Source organism: Peromyscus californicus, unplaced genomic scaffold (assembly GCF_007827085.1).
Source record: "Peromyscus californicus insignis strain IS unplaced genomic scaffold, ASM782708v3 Scaffold_13__1_contigs__length_99412109, whole genome shotgun sequence".
Taxonomy (NCBI): Eukaryota; Metazoa; Chordata; class Mammalia; order Rodentia; family Cricetidae; genus Peromyscus; species Peromyscus californicus.
In genome coordinates this window covers 26289580-26309012 of record NW_026294424.1, presented here as the reverse complement: position 1 = coordinate 26309012, position 19433 = coordinate 26289580, and the positions used below count along the sequence as shown (strand labels likewise).

Genomic DNA, 19433 nt, shown 5'->3' with positions numbered 1-19433 from the left:
CTTGCGTCCCAGCAGGCATGGCAGGAACAGGGATGGGTGAGGTGGAGCTGGCGGCGCCTCACGGAGTGGACTGAACTGTGTGGGCACGTGGGGGTGGGGGCTGCAGGGAGAGGGCGGAGGACAGAGCCGCGCCGCAGCAGGCTGTACAACTGCCATAGCCAGTCTGACTAGTTTAAGGTGCCCAAAGGCAGCTTTGTTTCTCCAGTAACTCTAAGTAGCAGCAAACTTAAGTTCTTAAAACTCATGCACATCTGCAATACTACAGCTGTGTCTTTGCGGAAAACTTTGCACATTTCCTAACTAATCTAAGCTTTTCTTTGGACTTTTAAAAGCCTCCATAAGCAACTACCTGAGAAGCCACTAGCCCCCACTTCATTTTCTTCTGAGGAGTTTCCCTTAGACTAGCGAAGGGAAGGGGATTCTGTCTCTAGGACACACACACTCACAGCCTTGTGGTGACAGTGGGCTGGCTCTGTGCACTGGTGTCATAGTAAAGTGTGCACAACTGGACTGTGCTCACACAGCTCTCATGACGGGCCCTGGCTGCAGATGTACTTTCTAGCCCTGTGTTCTCCTCTGTGGCTAACTGCTTATCTATCATTCCAGCCCATGCTGGCTCTGAGCTTGGAGTAGACTGCTGGAGCACCCCACCCCTGTGTTAAGAAGTGTTGCCCAAGTTAGGCTCAGGGAATCTGAAAGTCCCAAGGTCATCTCTGAACCAGAACCGGTTTGCGGACAATTTGAGCCACACGAATGGGATGTCCAGGTGGTGGCTGTGTGGTGCTAGCTCTTCAGGTCCCTCTTCCTCTTTGAAGGGGACACTTTGAGCACTCTGTGCTTGCATATGTCTCTGTCTTTGGGTCTTTCTTTACATTCACAGAAGCCTGTCTGGCAGAAGCTGGGTACTACGGCTTCAGCAGAAGACTTTTACTCTCTGCTGGTGAAATGTGGTGAGCCTTTCTGAAGTTGTGTGTCTTTGCCCCTCTTCCTCAGTGCCGAGGATGGAACTCAGGATGCTAGGAAAGTGCCAGGACCGCTGAGTCCTCGACAAACTATTAAGTGATTTTTTGTAATGCCGAGGATGGAACCCTAGGTCTTGCATAAGCTAGGTAAGGACAGAACAATTTTTTTTTTCCCTCCGAGACAGGGTTTCTCTGTGTAGCTTTGCGCGCCTCAAACTCACAAAGATCCGCCTGCCTCTGCCTCCCAAGTGCTGGGATTAAAGGCGTGCGCACTGGTTTTAAAAAAATTATTTTACTGTGACCAGAAATACAAAATGAAGTGGAGTTCTGCTGGGAGTGCTTCCTAGCTGTGTGACAGCAGTTGATGACAAGTCTAAAGTGCAGTTTCTCAGTGGCCCCTCTGCTTCCATAAAGCTCCCAAAGGCCGGCGTTAGGGATGGTTAGCTGGGTGGGCTTAAGGAAAGCCTTCCGTAAGGGTTGATGTCTCCAAGTGGTGGATGTGGAGCTATTAACTGTTTTCCTTAGAAATAAATATTTACTTAATGTGGCACCTTGGTTATTTTGATTTATTTAGCTAATTGACTTTGCTTAAATTTCAATAAGTTATGAATTTCTGAGGTCCTTGAGGGAACTTTTTAATCTCAAAACAGCCTGGAAAAAAATGACTACTGTTTTTACAAAGTATTCACTACCTTTCAGTTTGTATTTTCATTACCTTTTTCTACTAAGTGAACTATTCCAAGTATATGATACAAAATTGAAATTGTCTTTGTAAAACCTTACCAACCTAATTCTTCCATTTTAAATTATTTTGTTATTTTATGTGTATGGGTGTTTTGCCTACATGTGTGTCTGTGTACCTCGTGTATATCTAGTTCCCAAAGAGGCCAGAAGACCGGCGTCAGATCCCCTGGAACTGGAGTCACAGGTGGTTGTAAGCCCATGTGGGTGCTGAGAATCAAGCCCAGGTCCCCTGGAAGAACAGCCAGTGCTCCTAACCACTGAGCCGTCTCTGTAGCCCCTGTTGTCTACCTAATTCATAAAGGCAATTACAATAAACATTCTGAAAATGTAGGTTACTTACATGGGCCTCAAATTCAACATCCATTCTTTCAACTAAATACTTTAACTTTTTGTTGTTTGTTTTTGTTTTTGTTTTTCAAGACAGGGTTTCTTTGTGTAACAGCCCTGGCTGTCCTAGAACTCACTCTGTAGACCAGGCTGGCCTTGAACGCACAGAGATCCACCTGCCTCTGCCTCCTGAGTGCACAAGTGTACCCCACCACCGCCTGGCTAGTCTTTGAATGCTTAAGAAGCACTTTGATATAAATATTTCCTGTGGTTGCATTCTTCAGTTTTATTCTTGAGTTTTATTTAGTGATAGGGTAGTTAGCTAACCTGGAAGGCAACCTTTGGGTTTAACTAAAATGCAGTTTTATTTTTCACTGAATTGGCCTTAAAGTTGTTATGTTAGTATGGTTGTTGGTGAGCCTTTTTAAGCAAAAAGGAAAACTTTCACAAGCTTTTTGACAAATCATCTAGTTTCTACTCATCTTTTTTATTTTCCCTTGACATCCTTTATTAAGGATCACTCAAGTGAGGGAAAAACAAGGCATCTTTAGGGAAAAGATGCTACAAGAGGTTTGAAACCAGAATCCCAGCTAAGCAATTATAAATACAGGAGAAAAAATATTTTCATTATGCCTGGGAATGGGGGAGGGGGCAAGTTGGATCAGCTTCCCTGGCACGCAGTCCTGTGGGAAAAGAGTCAAATCTGAGGATTCCTTGATGCTGAGGAGGCTGTAGATGCAGGACGCTGAAGATGTACCCTGGACACTGGATGATTAGGAGTAGCTTCATACTGTAAAGCATTACAATGTGTTTATAGTTACTGGTTTTCAAATGGAACGAAGAGACTAGCTCATCTATTAAGAGCATTATTACTGAACCAATATCATATAACCTGAGCTTGTGATAGAGGGAATCCCAGCTATTACACAGTAACTTGCTTCACTGTATCCCTGAGGTTAACTGCCTTACATTTTACAATTAAATGGCTTCTCTGCCATGTTCATGATGAGGGTTTTCTCAAATATCTGCTACCTGAAGCATTATCTGTTTGGTGTGGAAATAATTTACTATTATTAAGATGCAAGAGGATTATTCAAAGTGGCTATACTGGTAAAATTCATAGTTGTAGACATAGGTGATTGGCTGTGTTGTTAAAAGTCAGCTTCAGAGCCCCCACTGGAAGTCTGAACTGTCACCTCCTCCAAGTTCAGCTCCTTGACTTGGTGCTTGTTGTTGTGTGTGTTCTCAATTCAGTAATCCTCCAGGGGTCCTATGGTCCATGGTTTCTGAAGCACTGGTGTTACTTATATACAAGCAATAGCATAATATAATTTAGTTTGGTCTTGGCAAGGCCTCTAGCGTTTAGCATTGTCCCGTGGATACCTGAATCAGAGCTGGAATTGGAAATGTAAATGCTTTGAGAATGCTGTAGGTGGGAACTGACAGAGTTGTAAGGCGCCTTGCTGCTCTGTGGCGCCCCCTTGTGGGTGTATGTGGTGCTATCTTTCAGCGTTTATAGGATTCCAGTTTGTACTGGGCATGCTTGTTTACATAGGACATCAGGAGCTTTCCTCTGTGTAAACATGCCTATAGAGTTAATGCGGTTCTCGTGTAAGAAATTTGCTGTGCTTGATTTTTTTTTTTTTTTACTTTTAGAGGTTTTTTTTTTTTTTTAATGTATTGTTTAACTTTGATGGAAAATTCCAGACGGACTCAGAAGTTAAAGTACAGTGCATAGCCTGTACTCCTCACCAGCTTCAGGGGGACCACCGTTCTGTTGATCTTGTCTCTGGAGTATTTTTCTATCCAGCCTGAGGCCTCAAATCATGTTGGGTATGTTTCAGTGAAACTAAGTTCAGAAATGGCCGTTGGCTGGAGCTGTGGGGTGCAGTAGCGGAATTGTGAGCACGTCTGTCATCCTTCCACGATGACTAGTGTCCTCGATCCATTAGGATTGGCACTGCAACCTGAAGTTTCCAAGGGACAGAAAAACCAGAGTCAGGGTATTAGAACATGTTCCACTGCTGACATGTTCTAAAAGCTAATTTTGCTTTCCAGATTTTTACCAACAAGGCATACTTCATTCGTCCATATCTTCTTTATTCTGAAGAAAGATTGACTTCTAGAATTTGACTCTTGTTTACTCAGTGTGATTGGTTGTCACCTGTTAAAATTCCTTTTGTTTTAAGTGGAACGATACTATTTGACAAACCAACATTAGAAATTGTACCCAGTTTAATAGAGACGTGAAAACACTAAGAGAAAAGCTAAAATTTATTAAAATGTGGACATTAGACCCCCCCCTCCGTGGTAAAGTTGTTTGTCTAAATATGCATGGAGGCTGGCCTCCGGGCCGGCTCAGCTTATCTCCTGGCCTATGGTGGCCCTCAGGAGGGCTGGGAGTTTGCCGCGGGCTGGGTGGGCGGGGTTGGCCTGCGGGACTGCGGGCCAGGCTGAGTGGAGCCGCCAGGCGGGTGTCGGGTTTCAGCAGCCTGGGTGAGCACGGGGGACTGGCTGATCTAGTGAGTGGCTTTATAATTACCTCGCTGATTCGTTAGGGGAGGCTTTGTCTTACTTACCAATTAGCATGGATGTTACTGCAGAGACCTCTGAAACCCTGGGTAGGCTTTAGTTTAAAAATAATATCTTCCCGATTCCGACAGTTTGTCAGTAGCACGGTGGAGAGGGTTAGGAGTGCTGCTGTCCTTCCCCTGTGTGCAGGAGACGGCCTCCTTCCCTGTGGACTGCTCTGTCGCCACTGCTCCCCTGACCAGGGCCCTCACTGCTGTCTAAAGACTGCCTGATGCCATTCCCACCTGTCATGTACCCCTCTGCCAGCATCCCTGAGCACCACTTCCTTGCCGTGGGCCCCTCTGGCTCTGCCAGCATCCCTGAGCACCACTTCCTTGCTGTGAGCTCCTTTTGTTCTGGCTCGGCTTTGTGCCTTGAGGGGAAGCAGAGTGTCAAAAGCCTAGATATGATCGGGTTTCTTAGTATGGTGTGTTCTTCAGGGTGTAACATGTTAAGTGTGGAAAGCTACCTAAGCCAGTGTGGTTCCCCATTGAAACGGGATGGGGCTTTTCCTCACTGCCAGCTGCTGCCACCTCGGCCCTATGACACATGCCAGGGAAGGCCAGGCTGGTAGGGGCGCTCTGTCAGGGACAGAGCTCTTCATTTGGGCCACCTCAAAACAAGACACCAAAGTGGAGACAAGGAACTGAGAAGATTCTGTTTCAGAAGTTGTTTCCACACAGTTTTTAGCCCAACTTTAGCCACTGTTGATAGAGTGGAAATGGGGTGCCCCATGGGGGTCTTAGTCCTCTTAGTAAAGAATGTAAGAGTGAGTTCAGAGGAAGCTCAGGGACACTCACCAGAGTTTAAAAGAACCCCCCCAGGCAGAGAAGCTGTAAACGTCAGCAGCTGCCCACAGGAGGAGACCAGAAGAGAGGCCTTACAAAGCCCTGGCTCACACTGGATGGCAGTGAGACACAGGACGAGTGGCCGCAGGGCAAGAGGAAGGCTTTGGAAAGAACAAGGAAGCCTGAGTATCAGGGAAAGCATGCTTAGGTTCTGACCAGCCTCTGAAAGGGAGGCAGGAAAAAGAGGAAGAGTTCTGCTTTCCTGACTGGGCCTCAGAAATGGCGGCAGAGCCAGTGGCTGGTGACTGGCGGCTGGGAGGGGCTAGGCTGGGGTGGGGGTAGGGGGTAGAAAAGAAAAGTACAGTATCTCGTTAGAGGGAAAACATTCTTCTACCTGTCTCTTTGGCTGTTTGTTTGAGACTGGGTCTCTCCATGTATGGAACTCCCTGGTGTACACCGGGGGTTCCTGGCTGGCCTTGTACTCACAGAGCTCTGTCTGCCTGCTGAGTGCTGCCCTGGAAGGTATGAGCTGCCCTTCCTAGAGGTGGTCCCGGGCCAGGTGATTTAGGCACAACTGGAATGTTCGGTGGTACTCACTTGCCAGGAGGTCCCCCTTACTGGGCCTTCACGGCCTCTCCCACTCTGCCTCTGAGATCTGGAATCCTGCCACACAGTTGATTTAGTTAGGCAAGAGCTGAGGGCTCTGGCAGCAGCAGATGCAGGTGAGGAGTCTCTCACATTCTCTTGGGAGCCCTCTCTTTCTTGGCTCCTTTTTTTCTTCAAAAGTAGCCAGTTGGTATAGAGGCCTGGGGTGAGGGGTCGGCATTGGTGCTGCTGGTCTCTCCAGCAGCCCATGGTCACATCAGTGGCCACACTGGACCTGTACAAGGAAAAAGGGACATACCAGAGAATGTGGCCAGCCTCACAGGACCTACATGCCTGCCTTGTAACTTCTTTGAAGTGACTTCCTGAAGACCCCATGGGTTAGTGTGGTGTTATAACTGATGTCTGAAAAACCGTATCATGGACCAGGCTGGAGAGACGGCCTAGTGGTTAAAAGCAATAGTTTCTCCTTCAAAGGACCTGAGTTTGATTCCCAGCACCCACATGGCAGCTCACAGCTGTCTGTAACTCCAATTCCAGGAGATCTGATAGCACTTTTTTAGACTCTTTGGGCACCAGGCGTGAAAGGGTTCACAGACATATATACAGGCAAAACACTCATACGTATTTGAAAAAAGAAAAACCATGTTACTTAACTATGCTATACCCCTGGAAAATGCAAACCCCGAGTTTCTAAGTTCAGGAAGAAATTGGTCCACACTATTGAAAATGTGTACAAGGTACAGTTAAGCCCTAGGGTATTTCGTGGTGATTGATGACGGCCCGACTCCCCCTTTTATCCTAACCTGCCCCATCGTGGATGTTAAGAATGCTCACATTTGTCCTGCTCAAGATGGTGCTGGGCTCATCAGAAGCAGTCCCTAGTCCACCCCCATCTGATGATAAGGTGCCCCATCTGTTCACTCTTAGGTACTCTTTGATGCTTTAATTGGATATGAGATTAGTTATATCTTGTCCAGTCATCTCCTTTCTTTGAAATTGGGGCTCAGGTACTAGTTTTGATCCTGTCTGAGTAAGAAGTAAAAGAAATCTTAGTGTGTTTCTCCTGTCGGGTATAATGACCACTGTTTGGAATGAATTGAGTTAAAACAAACTTAGATCTCCTTTCGACTGGCACAGAGTCTGCCAGTCTTCTTGGGCAGGAGAAAGCTTCATAGTGCAGCCCATCCTGAAGTTGGCAGGTGTCAGCTAGGCAGCCCTGGGGCCATGGGCTGAGGTAATCCTGCAGGTGAAAGCCATTGTTTTGGTGAGGGGGTGGAGGGGACAGCAAATGCTAGTTTGTAAGATTTTCTATTTGTCCCATGAAAATCATAAATGTTTGATTTTGACAGTCCATATAACATTAAAGGACAGTGATTTAAAAAATAAAAGGAAGATAACATTTTTGAATAGTTGGAAAAGAACTACAGGTAACTTTTAAATTCACATTGCATTTGGGGAGGAGTCTGGATGCCTTAAAGATAAAGGCTTTGGGGTGTCACCCCTTAAACACAGGGACAGCCTAATCTTTGGACCTTGGGCGTGCGGCATTCCGTCTAGTCTAGATGATTGCTTGTCCTCTGTCATCATCAAGTGCTGGTCGTTGCTTTTTGCCCTGCTTGCTTAGAAACAGAAAGGGAGGCCTTCTCGGTCAGGCCTGTGAGGAGTGGTGTGCTCAGGCCCAGTGTGAGGTGGCCTGGCAAAGCCCGGGGAAATTGTGGTTCTCAGAGATGACAGTCCAGCACCTCCTGGGAACTCCAGGAGCCCACACCTGTGCTTGGCCAGGCCCGGGGCTGAGGCTGGCGCTTGCCTGAGTGGGAGACTGGGGTGAGTGTGAGGGCTCACAGGTGGGGTCTCCAGGCTAGAGCTCTCTCTCTCTCCTACTCTGAGGTGCGAAGTGTCCCCTCTCATTCCCGCTCGTCAGGAGCTCATCCACCCAGACATCTCTGCTTCTGCTTCGCACATCTCTGCTGCTCCCCTGCCTCTGTTCGTCCTTGCCACTCTGTTCACTTACTGAGGACTATTTCGGTGTCAGGGAGGGGCCCTGACCTAAGAGTGCTGAGGTGAACAAACAGATACCTTGTGCCCCTAGGGGCCTTACAGTCTGGGGGTAGTTGACAGGCATGCGATGGCACTGTCAAGCAGCTTCCAGAGGGTCACTGCCGATCATTCGGGCAACAGTCACGCTCCCACACTGTGGGAATTTCTCAGGACCCAGAATGGTGGGACCATGGGTAGCAGGTAAAAGCTTTCTGTCTAGAGTCTAGACCTTTGTCTTTTGAGGAAAGTTGCACTGGCACTTGTCACTTTGGGGCATCAACCTCAACAAAATGTCTTTTTTTCTGTTGCAGTGTTTTGGTTGTTTGGGTCCAGGAGTAAACAGAATGAGGCTTTGGAGCATTAGGGGTGTCCTGTGTGAAGCTGTACAGTAGAGACCATGTCCCATAAACACAGTTCATTTTTGTTTGTTTTCCTACCAGTGCGTGTCCTTTTCTAGCCGTTTTAGCTTGCTGAGCTTAGTATTTCCTAGATCAGTGTCACAAACTACTGACGAGGCTGTGGGCAGCTCACTGTCTGAGGCACATACCCAGCAGAGTGCTCCACTGTCAAGCGTTGGTTCCTAACCACTGGGCAGGGGCCTCACTCCATCTCAGACCTGACGGTAAGAGCCAGAAAAGCAGCTGTTGATAGTTTTTAGGCTTGGGTAGCGGGAGAGGAAAAGAGGAAGGACCATCCACCTGACTTCGCCGAGTGGTTCTTCGGGTCTTTGGGCAGATTTGGTTCTTTGTAAGCTGAGAGAGGGGACAAAGTGGAGCACAAAGGCCCAGGTATCTCAGCAAGCAAGCTAGGATCCAGTGCCTCTTTAGAGGGCCGTGACTCTGGAGCCCTTCCTTCTACTCGGGAGGGAAGCCCTTCCTGGCCTTCCCAGGACTCCCTTAATGAGCTCCTGCTCCTGCTTCACCAGGCTGCCCTTGTGAGGCCTTTTGAAAGGTCACGTGTGCCTCTCCAGCTGCCCTCAAGGAGCTATTGTTATTTTTTCTGAGTGTCTGAGGAGCTAGGCTTCTGAGGAGCTGGCCACCCTGGCCCAGTAAGCCTGAGCCAGGCCCAGAGCGACCAGAAGGGGCCATGCACCTGGCCGTGTGCTGACTGGTTGTTGAGGGCATGCCACGTCTTCATTGAGTTATGTCTTGCTTAAGGAGCTCGGGCCTACAAAGCCCGTCTGTGCAGCTGTCAAGGTGTGAGGCTGTTACCTTGTATTAATCAGATTGGGGGCCCTCCCTTTGGTTTTGTTGCGTTTTTGTTTTTCTCTATGGCCTAGCTAGATTGTGGACATTTTGCAGTTTCCTTGGGTGTGTGGAGCCATTTTTATTTGCTTCCAATACAAAAGAAAAATGAAAGTAAGCCAGTTTTGAGACATAATCCACCAGAGGTCCTTATTTACACACTTGAAGAATACCCAAGATTCAACTTGTCTTCCTGGTCCTGTTCACAGATTTTGCTTACAGGGACCTGTCACCCTCCTGTTGAAGGCAGCATTACAGATACCTCCATAGGCTTTCCTAAACACCAGGGTTAGCATGCAGCTGTATCCAGATGCTCATTCTAATGGGAAGTTAGCTGCTTCTCACATGGAAAACATCCCCACAGACGCTGTTCAGCTGTGGGGATTGTGCTAACTGCCTGCAGCATCCCACAGCCCGGGCGTGGGTTTCTTTTGTTTTAGATTTGTCGTGTGTGTGTGTGTGTGTGTGTGTGTGTGTGTGTGTGTGTGTGTGTATGTTTGCCTGAATGTGTGTGCCTGGTGCCCTTGGAGGTCAGCAGAGGGTATCCGGTTCCGTGGAACTAGTTACAGATGATGTGCATCACGTGGAGGTGCTGAGACCTGAACCCTGGGCCTCAGCAGTAACAAGTGCTCTTAATCCTGAGTCATCGCTGCAGCCCGTAGGTGTGACTGCCTTAGACGTGGCAGTTCCTTCTAAAGATGGCTTGTTGAGAGAGCCTTCACCTCTGAGTGACCCGTGTGGAAGGGTAGGACTCCCTCCAGCCGGTCACCCCGACCGCCACAGATGCACATGCACACACATACACTTCTCTACACTCACCGATCCACCTCCTTCTGACTCAAAGGCATGTACCACCTCGTCCGGCCTTATAAATTAATTTTAAAAAGAAGTGTGTTACTGAACAAGTGCTGTGGTAGTGGATCTGTAACCCAGATACTTAGGAGATTAAGAAAGGGGGATTGCTTAAGTCAGAAGTTTGGTTCAGTTTGGTCAGCAGAGATCTCGTCTAACAAAACAGAGGGAGAGAAAGGAAGGGAGGAAACAAAGCTGTAGACATTACTATTTTACTCCGGTAGCAAGCCTCTACTCAAGTTTCGTATTAATGGTTGGCCATCTACACCCTGCTACCTAAGGTCATCTTTACCGCCGAAAATCCGTAACAGTGCAGAGGGGCAGGGGGTTTCTCACTTGCTCGCGGCTGTATTTTAGTGTTCTCAAGCTTCTGTGCTGACAGGCCATCTTGGTAGATAGCCCCACTTCCTGCCCAGTCCGTTGTGAGTTTCAGTAAAGCATAAAAACAATTATTTGAAAAGTGAAGTAAAAAAAAAAAAAAAGACTGTAAAAGCTTGTGTTGTAGGGTTAGATTCGCAGACCTAACAGTTACTTTATGATTTTGCTGGGACCCCTCCCCCCCAAGTAATACGGTATCTTTGCTTACGTCATCTGAATGGATACCATTCACAGGCTAGCCCATGCATGAACTGTAGTTTAAGAAATGCTGATCTAGGATGTGCATGACATATTTGTGCAAATTAAATGCACTTACAAGCTCTTTAGCCAAAGTAGCATTTTTTTTCTGAGAGTATTAAATGCTTAAATTGTAAGCAGATACACATATAAATGTGAATACAATTACACACTTCAAAATCCAGTTGTCTGGTAATGCTTCTGATGCACTGTGTTTTGCAGAGTGAAATAAGACTGTCTCTTCTCTGATTTATCAAGTTTAAATGAGTACAGATACTCCAGGTAGGAAATATCCAATACTAAGAAGACGTCCAAGTGAGACCGTCCAAGTGAGACCCACCGGGTGGGAACTCTGAGAGAGGTGGAAGATAAGCCAGTTGTTTTTCCTAGACCCTCCTGTCTCAGAACACTTGGCTGCTTGCTGTCTTTTGTCCTAATGATTGACACCCATCTTGTTAATGCTTACGAAATGAGGGGAAATGGTTTCATACAAGTAATTCCACATTCTTTATAAGCATCAACAGATCTCAAACCAGTGTTGGCATGGGTAGGCTGCAGCTGTCGCCAGACTCCCTGGCTTCCCGTGTGTCTGTCTGCTTTGTGGGGTGGACAGCATGACCTTCCTTTAAACAGGATTGAAAGACCCAAGTGTGTTCATTCCCTTTCAGGACCAGACTAGAAGTTCAAACGGCGTGTGAGACACAGGAGGAGGTTCATGTGGTGACTCTTCCCACCCGGGAGACTGTGGATGCGGAGTGCGTGTTAGAGAAGGAATGACGTGTTCTAAGAGTGAGGGGAAAATGAAGTGACTCCCAGGCACCTGTGGAGAGGGCTCCCGTGGGTCCAGGGGGAGTGAGTGCTGCAGAGGAGTGAGCAGTGGACCTGGCTGAGTGAGAACCACGCCTCCTAGTCTGGCCCACAGAAGCCGAGCTTTCTTGACTGAGTGCTTAGGAAGCCAGCTTGGGCTGGGCGGGGTGGTGAGTGGCTGTAAACCCAGCGCCTGGTAGGCTGAGGCACAGGATTTTGAATTCCATCCAAGAACGCGATCCAAAGATTGATATTGAAAGCCTGCCTCGAAATGGAAAACAGAAACGAGAGAGTAAGCATGTGGGGCAAGGGTTGTCCTGGGAAAGGGCTGACGGAGCGGCTGTGGGGACTAGGAAGGCTGCTGTTCGAACGAACGTGACCACCAGCTGCGCAGCAGTGTTCACAAAGGGACCTCCCTTTAACCTTCCTCCGAGTCCCAAGGGCTGGTATAAAGTCGGTCTCTCTTTTAGATACCCAGATGTCTTTGGAGTCACAGTAGGTGTTTGGTTATGACGTGGTTCTGGTGTCCAAGTAGCAGGACTTCGAGTCGGAGCAGATTACTTGAAAGCTAAAGCAGGTGTGCTCATACAAAGCCGTGTGCAGTCAAACAGCCAAGCAGAAGCCCGGGCCGGGAGACGTGCATTCCACGTAGTCTAGAATGAAAGGCAGCGGCGGCAGCTCAGTCTCTGAGGTCATTTAGCCTCACCACATGTCACCCGACAGGCAGGAAGGCTCTGTGCATGATGAGGAAGAAAAACATTTTGAAAGCACACACGGTCCTACCACAACTGTGTGTGTCCTCCCTTCTCTGACTTGGTGCTTTGGACTGTCTGAGCTGTGTGCAGGCTGTAGTCTGTAACACCTCTGTCTGCTGAGGTTGTGCGTTGTATGTTCTGGAGCTTAAAAATAAATCCATTTGGGGGAGGAACCTGAACCTGTGTGATAATGGTAGGCATGCGAAAGCAAGCACATGAGCTGAGAAAGTAAAAATCATGGTTTCCATGGTGACTCCTAACTTCTCTGCCTCGTGTTGTACACATTACTCACACAGTACATCGGCCAGGATTACCTAGTGATAAAAATCGCTCTGCAGACGTACAAGGGTGGATGTCCTGCTTCCCTGTCTGCAGCCTTCCCCCAGTGAATCCGCCTGTTTGCTGCGGAACCCGGGCGGGAGTCTGCGCAGCCAGTCCTAACCTCTAGTCCTAACCTCTAAGTCAGCACCTTCTCCATGGTGGAAATAAGCCTGCATGTGATTCACGCTGTTCCCTGTCTTTCTCCTTTGTAGATATATGTTGGGCAAAGGAGGAAAACGGAAGTTTGATGAGCATGAAGATGGGCTGGAAGGCAAAATCGTGCCCCCCTCTGATGGTCCATCCAGGGTGTCTTACACCTTACAGCGTCAGACTGTCTTCAACATTTCCCTTATGAAACTCTATAACCACAGGCCTCTGACGGAGCCCAGCTTGCAGAAGACTGTCTTAATTAACAACATGTTGAGGCGGATCCAGGAGGAACTCAAGCAGGAAGGCAGCCTGAGGCCTGCATTCACCCCCACTCCCCAGCCCAGCGACTCGCTGGGCGACAGCTACAGGGAGGCCCCACCTGCCTTCACCCACCTGGCCTCGCTTCCTGCTCACCCCTGTGACCTAGGAAGCACTACACCGTTGGAGGCCTGCCTCACCCCTGCCTCTCTGCTCGAGGATGACGATGACACTTTCTGCACTTTGCAGGCTGCGCAGCCTGCAGCTCCCACCAGACTCTCTTCTCCAGCCCTCCCGCCCGAAAAGGACAGCTTCTCCTCTGCCTTGGATGAGATCGAGGAGCTCTGTCCCACATCTACCTCCACAGAGGCTGCCGTGGCGTCAGTGGCGCCTGACAGCCCCAAAGGAACCTCCAGTGAGTCCAGCATCCAGAAACCGGAGGGGCCCCAGGAAGGCCGCACAGATGACTCAAGATTCATGGACTCTCTGCCTGGGAACTTTGAAGTAACAACGTCCACAGGTTTCCTGACAGACTTGACCCTGGACGACATCTTGTTTGCTGACATTGACACATCCATGTATGACTTTGACCCCTGCACGCCTACGTCAGGGACAGCCTCGAAAATGGCCCCCGTGTCTGCTGATGACCTCCTCAAGACTCTGGCCCCCTACAGCAGTCAGCCTGTCGCCCCAAGTCAGCCTTTCAAAATGGATCTCACAGAGCTCGACCACATCATGGAGGTGCTCGTCGGGTCCTAAGACTGCCTAAGCAGGCCCTGCAAGCATCCCCCACCCTGACAGTTTGTCCTCACTGTGCATGGAACCTTGCTTGCCTTTTTCAGAGAAAAAGAAAATTTTACAAAAGGATCACACTAGTATTTTCTTTGAGCAGAGTTGGAGTGCCTTCATTCGCGTATGACCACTTTTAATACACTCTCTGAGCGGGCTCCTCATAGACCCACTGCCCTGGCGCAGGAGAGGAGACGACGTGGGAACACTGGGTTGCTAATGTTGAAAGGTTCAAGTGGAGAGCTGTTCAGTCGGACAGTTCAAGCGAAGCACAAGGGTTAGGTTGGAAAAGCTGTAAATTGCATGTGCATATTTGTCTATTTTTTCTATAAGTTTTATTGCAAGAGGTAAAAGAGTATATATCTATATTATTTGGATAATCTCAGTACCCTTCCTGGCGTTTTGCCCTGTGTAAGTTGACTTGGCAATTCCGCCTTTTTAGAGGCATTAACTACTCGTAAGTGTTGCATTTACATGGCTGTTTAGAAAACTGCTGCCCAAATTTATTTTATATTTTTGTACAGATTCTGCAGTTTATGATATTGTTTTTCTAAAAACAAATGCTGTTTATACATATGAGATAGCTATTTTGATAGGATTTGCTCACATAGTTCCTGCAAATGTAAGCTGTACAAGTTGCACTTGTACTTTTATAGAGTTATAATGTTTTATATGTGTATGGTGCAAGAGAAGATTGGATCAAATCAATCTGCAGTTGATGTCCCCAAATGCAAATACACACAGCGCTTTAATAAAGGGCCAGGTGATCTGACACCCAAATTTCACAAGCACCAGCCCTTGGCATGATCACCCGCCAGTACTGTGACTTCCAAAGCCAGAGCCCTGTCTGCTCATCACACTTGCATTAAGCAGTTGTCGGGAGATGGCTTCGGGTCCTGGGGTTGATATGGCGGTCTCCTTAGCTCCTCTTCAGAGCAGAGGCTCTAGTATCTTGTGTAAGAGCGTACTTGTGGCCAGGTGTGGTAGTGCACCCCTTTAGTTCCAGCTCTTGGAAGGCAGGGACAGGTGGATTTCTGTGAGTTCGAGTCCTGCCAGAGCTATACAGTGAGAACCCTGTCTCAAGGGTGGGGGAAGTAAGAAAAAGACTGCATTTATGCCAGGTTTGCTCTTTTAACCGTTTTTATTTTAATTTTGTAAAATGCAAACCCCGGTCTTACCCCTTGGGCGTAGCTTTTATGATGAGACCACAATTTTACATAACAATTTTACAATGAGCAGCCGACCTCTTCATGGAGCTGAGCCCTACTTCAGTGCTTAGGGCTCATAAAGAAGAAATCCTCCCCAGAAGGCATCCATCATGTTGCTGAACTGCCTTTCCTGGTGTCCTTTCCCTGGAGCTTTTGTTCCCTCTGTTCCTAAGAGCTACAAATGGCATCTTCATGATTACCACAGTGAGCTCCGCTCACCTCAGCCAGCCGGGACGCACTCTCAACATCTGTGACTAGAGCCGCAGTCTGTCGCCTCATGTCACGGTGTCCAGTCTGGTTGCTTTCTTTCATTAACTGCTAATTTAACCACACTTCACAAAGCTCTTATACCCGAATACAGGACGAGAATGTCTCGGCGTGCTCTGGCCCCCTCCCCCGTCTCCGGCCCCTGAAACAGCTCTTCTTTCCAGTGCTGTCCCAAGTAGTCCTGGTGTGTTTCAGGTGTCACGTCCATTGCTGAGGTCTGTCCTTGTGGGCAGGGCTTCTTTCTGTAGCGGCTTCAGCTGTTCAGTGCAGCTTACAGCCTAGATTGTTATGCAGATGGCTTCCTTAGGAGTAACTTTTATATTTATTTAAAATGTTTTAAGTTATGGGATTTTGTTTTTGTTTTTGTTGTCAGTCATTTGTCAATATTCAGTCACCAGTTCTGCTCACTTCTTGCCATGGATAAAATTGGGTCTTTTTGGCCAATTAAAAAGATAAGTTTATAAATGGCACTTTAAACAAGCCATAGATAGTTTTATTTTTTATAATGCACATGGCAAGCAAATGTGTTTGTGATGAAGGAACTGCTCATCCAAGGAAAAGATTTGTGTATGGTGTGATAACTGTCCTTTCACATCCTGGTTTACCTTTTCCCATGTGTGTGTGTTTGAAAGGCTGCTTCCCAGCTCTGGAGCAGTGAGCAGTCCATCCAGCTGCACTTGTCTGCTGCAGGCAGCCTGCACACGCACCTCTCACGCTGCACGTGTGTGTTTCCTTTGGTGTAGGAGCAGGGACCATGAGAAGGCGAGGTGGTTGATGCTTCCAGCTCTCATTGTGCTGGTCCATTTTAAGAACTTCACTTCCTTGAAGAAAGCACGTCTACCCATCGTCTGTGTTTTAGAACTGGAGGACCCTGTGAACTGGCCACATGCCACACACATCTGCATACGTGTGCATATACAGTAGTGTTGCTTCTTCCCAACAAAAATGGCACAGAGCAGTTGATTGCCATTGTCAAAAACTGATCTACAGTAACTTAGAACAACTGTACTTTTGTTGGATTAGCAAATCGTGTCTTTAAACGATCCCACATGTTGGGCAACAGTTCAAATAAGCACAGAGAAGCGTGGCCCAAACTTAGTTCTCTGACTCCAGTGCATTCGTAAGACCGGGCTTCCAAATCAAAACAGCCACCCCACCAGTGGCAGGCACGTGCTTAGTCTCGAGACGTGCGTGGGAAACTAACGGCCCATTTTCAGAAAGAGCAAAAGTTCAGACTGACTTTGTGTCCCCTTTATATTTTAAGTGATGTCCCAACAGGGAAGAAAGAGGTGGAGCCAGAGTGCATTCTCCCAGTCCCAGTTTGAGTGTGGGACTTGCTTCCAGGTGCTTCCTGGCCACGGTGGTGGCTTGCCTTCACAAAGACAGTTGGTGGCATCCAGAGCCAGGCAGGCAGCCTGGGGTGCCAGGGCCTGAGAGGCAGTTGTTGACAGTGATGTGCAATGAAGTGACAAGGTGAGAGCAGAATCCTGAGAGGTTTAAAGTGGTGGTTTCCCCATAAGTTATTTATTCCTTTTTTTTTTCCTTTGTAAATATATTTATTTTACTGTGGCGCTCTAACAACATCTGGATGGTATGATGCAGAATGTGTGGTAGGAATGTATTTCTTGTAGGAATGTAAATCTGTACTAGAAAGGGGAGCCAAGCCAGCCCCACCCTGTCTCTTCATCACATACACAGTCCACATTCATTTTCACTCTCATCTCCAATATGGGTCTATTTAAAATATGCAAAAGGTGTGGATGAGGAGTGTTTTAATACCTCTAAATTTTTAAGAAAATCAAGCATAAAAGAGTTGACAATTTTTTAAAGTTTCTTAGTAGCACTTTCGCTTACAACGGAAGGGGCAACACACAGGCACCTACCTTCATACCAAAGGCTGAGAAACGGCCACAGCCTCCCAACCGCTCGGGGGTCTTTAGCAGTTGAGCTTTTTACCGCCATGGCCCCTTGAAGTGCCCCAACCATCCTGAGGTCAATCAAGGAAAATTTCTTAACGAAGTAAGCTCCAAAGAGCCAAAGTATCAACTTACGGATCATTTTTAAAGCTTAAATTTATTAACCACCTTTGCGGTAAACAATGAATTATAAATACTGCAAGGGTAGCCTTCTTAAATGACAGACATCAAAAAGAGCCTGCGTGCGCAGCCACTGTCCTTCTACTCCGTGTGAACTGTCTTAATTTTGAAACTTTGCTCTTACAAATTGGACCTTTATACGTTTCTGAAAATCGCAGGAAGAAGAGAGCGTATCTGACTTGTCCTAGCTGTAAATGGTTAGTTCTTGTGCTGGCCCGCCCCTGGATGCCAGCGGGCTGTGCATCTGCCCGTGTGTGGTTGTCTCCAGTGCTTCCAAGATGGTTCCTGAAAATTAGCCAGGATCAAATGCTCTTGCAGACAAAGCCAATACAATTTTTGGACTTCTTTTGGGGAATTTGGAAGGGAAAAGTAGTCCGTATGTACAACTGAAGTGTTGAAACTGTCCATAGGGACATGCTGGGTGCATGGATTTTAAGGAAGGCTTTTTATCGAAAGGAGGTGTGACCCTTCCCCACAGACCTGAGAGCTGTGCCTTTTCTATGCAATATTACAGATGTCACATCAGAACCCAGAGGGCTGTGTTCAATGTAGGTTCATTCAGGCTGTATTCTAAACAATTGGACAGATTAAATGTACATGGAAATGAGCGGTCTTTTGTAGTTTTCTATTATACAATAAACAGTTAAAGGATGAGACGTGTTTACAGTTTTCTTTTGACTGGAGTCCCACCGGCCTGTGTTGTGACTATTTGGTCCCACTGAGGTACAACTCCAGTGTGCTCTGCCCATACTCTCCTGTCCTGCCTCTCCCCAGGCTTCTCGAGGCTCTTCTCACTTCCTTTTCCTTCTCTGCCCCAGCTCTCTCCAGGCATCATCTTTACCTCTACCCTGTCTGTAACCTGAGCCAATCTCCCACCCCCACTCGGGACTTGAAAATCTGTGGCTGGCCCCTGCCCCTTCCGCTGTTGGACTTGACTGCCCAGCAGAGATGCAGAGTCTCTCTCTATTGGCCGTTCTCCATGGGACGTACCCTCCAGTAGGCCACCTGGGCCCCTCGGGCTCAACTCTGCCCCATACAGTAAGCCTGCCTTCAGTTCCAGCCTCTGTCCGCTCTGACACCTTCCTGTCCCTGCTTCTCTGACCCGTATGTACCCTCTGTCATCCTCACCTCCTGCTGGTGTCCGTGTCTGTGTGTCACTGGTCTTCCTTGTCCTGGTGGTTTGGGTGTCATGTGTTAATGACAGTCTGGGCCACCCTGCCATCTTCAGGGCCTAACTGGGGTGGGGATGTCCAGGCATTCCTTGACAACTGGGCCACTGCTAGCTGGTGAGGCAGCAGGGGTAGGTATGAGAGAAGTGAAAAATATGTGCTCCATTAAATCAGCTTGGGAATGTGAAAGGCAGGAGATGGGGGTGGGCTGTAAACTGAATTGTTCTCCACAGAGGTTAGATTCCAGTACCCTAGAATGGGACTCATTGAGTATCAGTCTTTACAGAGATAAGTGAGATCAGAAATCTTGTTGGGGCAGCCATGCAGACATGGAGATGCCGTGTAAAGACAGAGGCCGAGATGGGGGCAGTATTTCTACAAATGAAGGAGCAATGGGGTGGCAGCAAGCCCCTAGTGAGGACGCAAAGGAAGCCTTTCTTAAATAAGCCGTCAAAGGAACAACCTACTGCCATCCTCATCTTGGATTTCTAGCCTCCAGAGAAGTGAGCGTCTCTTGTTGAGTCTACCTGGATTGGGTCCTTGGTTATTGACACCCTGGCAAAGTACCACAGGACAGAAGGTCAGGTGGTCCTGTGGGGAGACCTCTTCAGACCTGAGATGATGGGCATTTGCTATTGACTGGTGATGCAGCTTTGGTAAGCCATTCAGCCTCCAGGTATACAAGGGCAAGATCAGCCACGCTGCCTGCAGAGTCCTTTAAAGACTTTAAGATAGCAAGGTAAGAATGTCTCCTCTGCCCTTTGTGCCCAGGACTATTCCTGGCATGTAGTTCCAGGAGGAGCTAGGGATGTCCCTCAGTTGGAAGAGATCATCCGTGAAGCCCAGAGATCTGCCCCCAGCACCCAG

At 47.9% G+C, this 19433-nt stretch overlaps 1 protein-coding gene across 5 annotated transcripts in view; it reads left to right on the top strand.

Moving 5' to 3' along the window:
- Positions 1 to 18051, top strand: part of Sertad2 (SERTA domain containing 2) — a 114139-nt gene extending 96088 nt beyond the window's left edge. For all 5 annotated transcript variants that reach the window (XM_052734748.1, XM_052734746.1, XM_052734747.1 and 2 more), the window contains one exon: positions 12842 to 18051. In XM_052734748.1, the coding sequence (XP_052590708.1) occupies positions 12846 to 13796 (951 nt within the window). In that variant the 5' untranslated portion in view covers positions 12842 to 12845 and the 3' untranslated portion in view covers positions 13797 to 18051. The remainder of the gene's footprint in view (positions 1 to 12841) is intronic.
- Positions 18052 to 19433: the final 1382 nt, after the last annotated feature.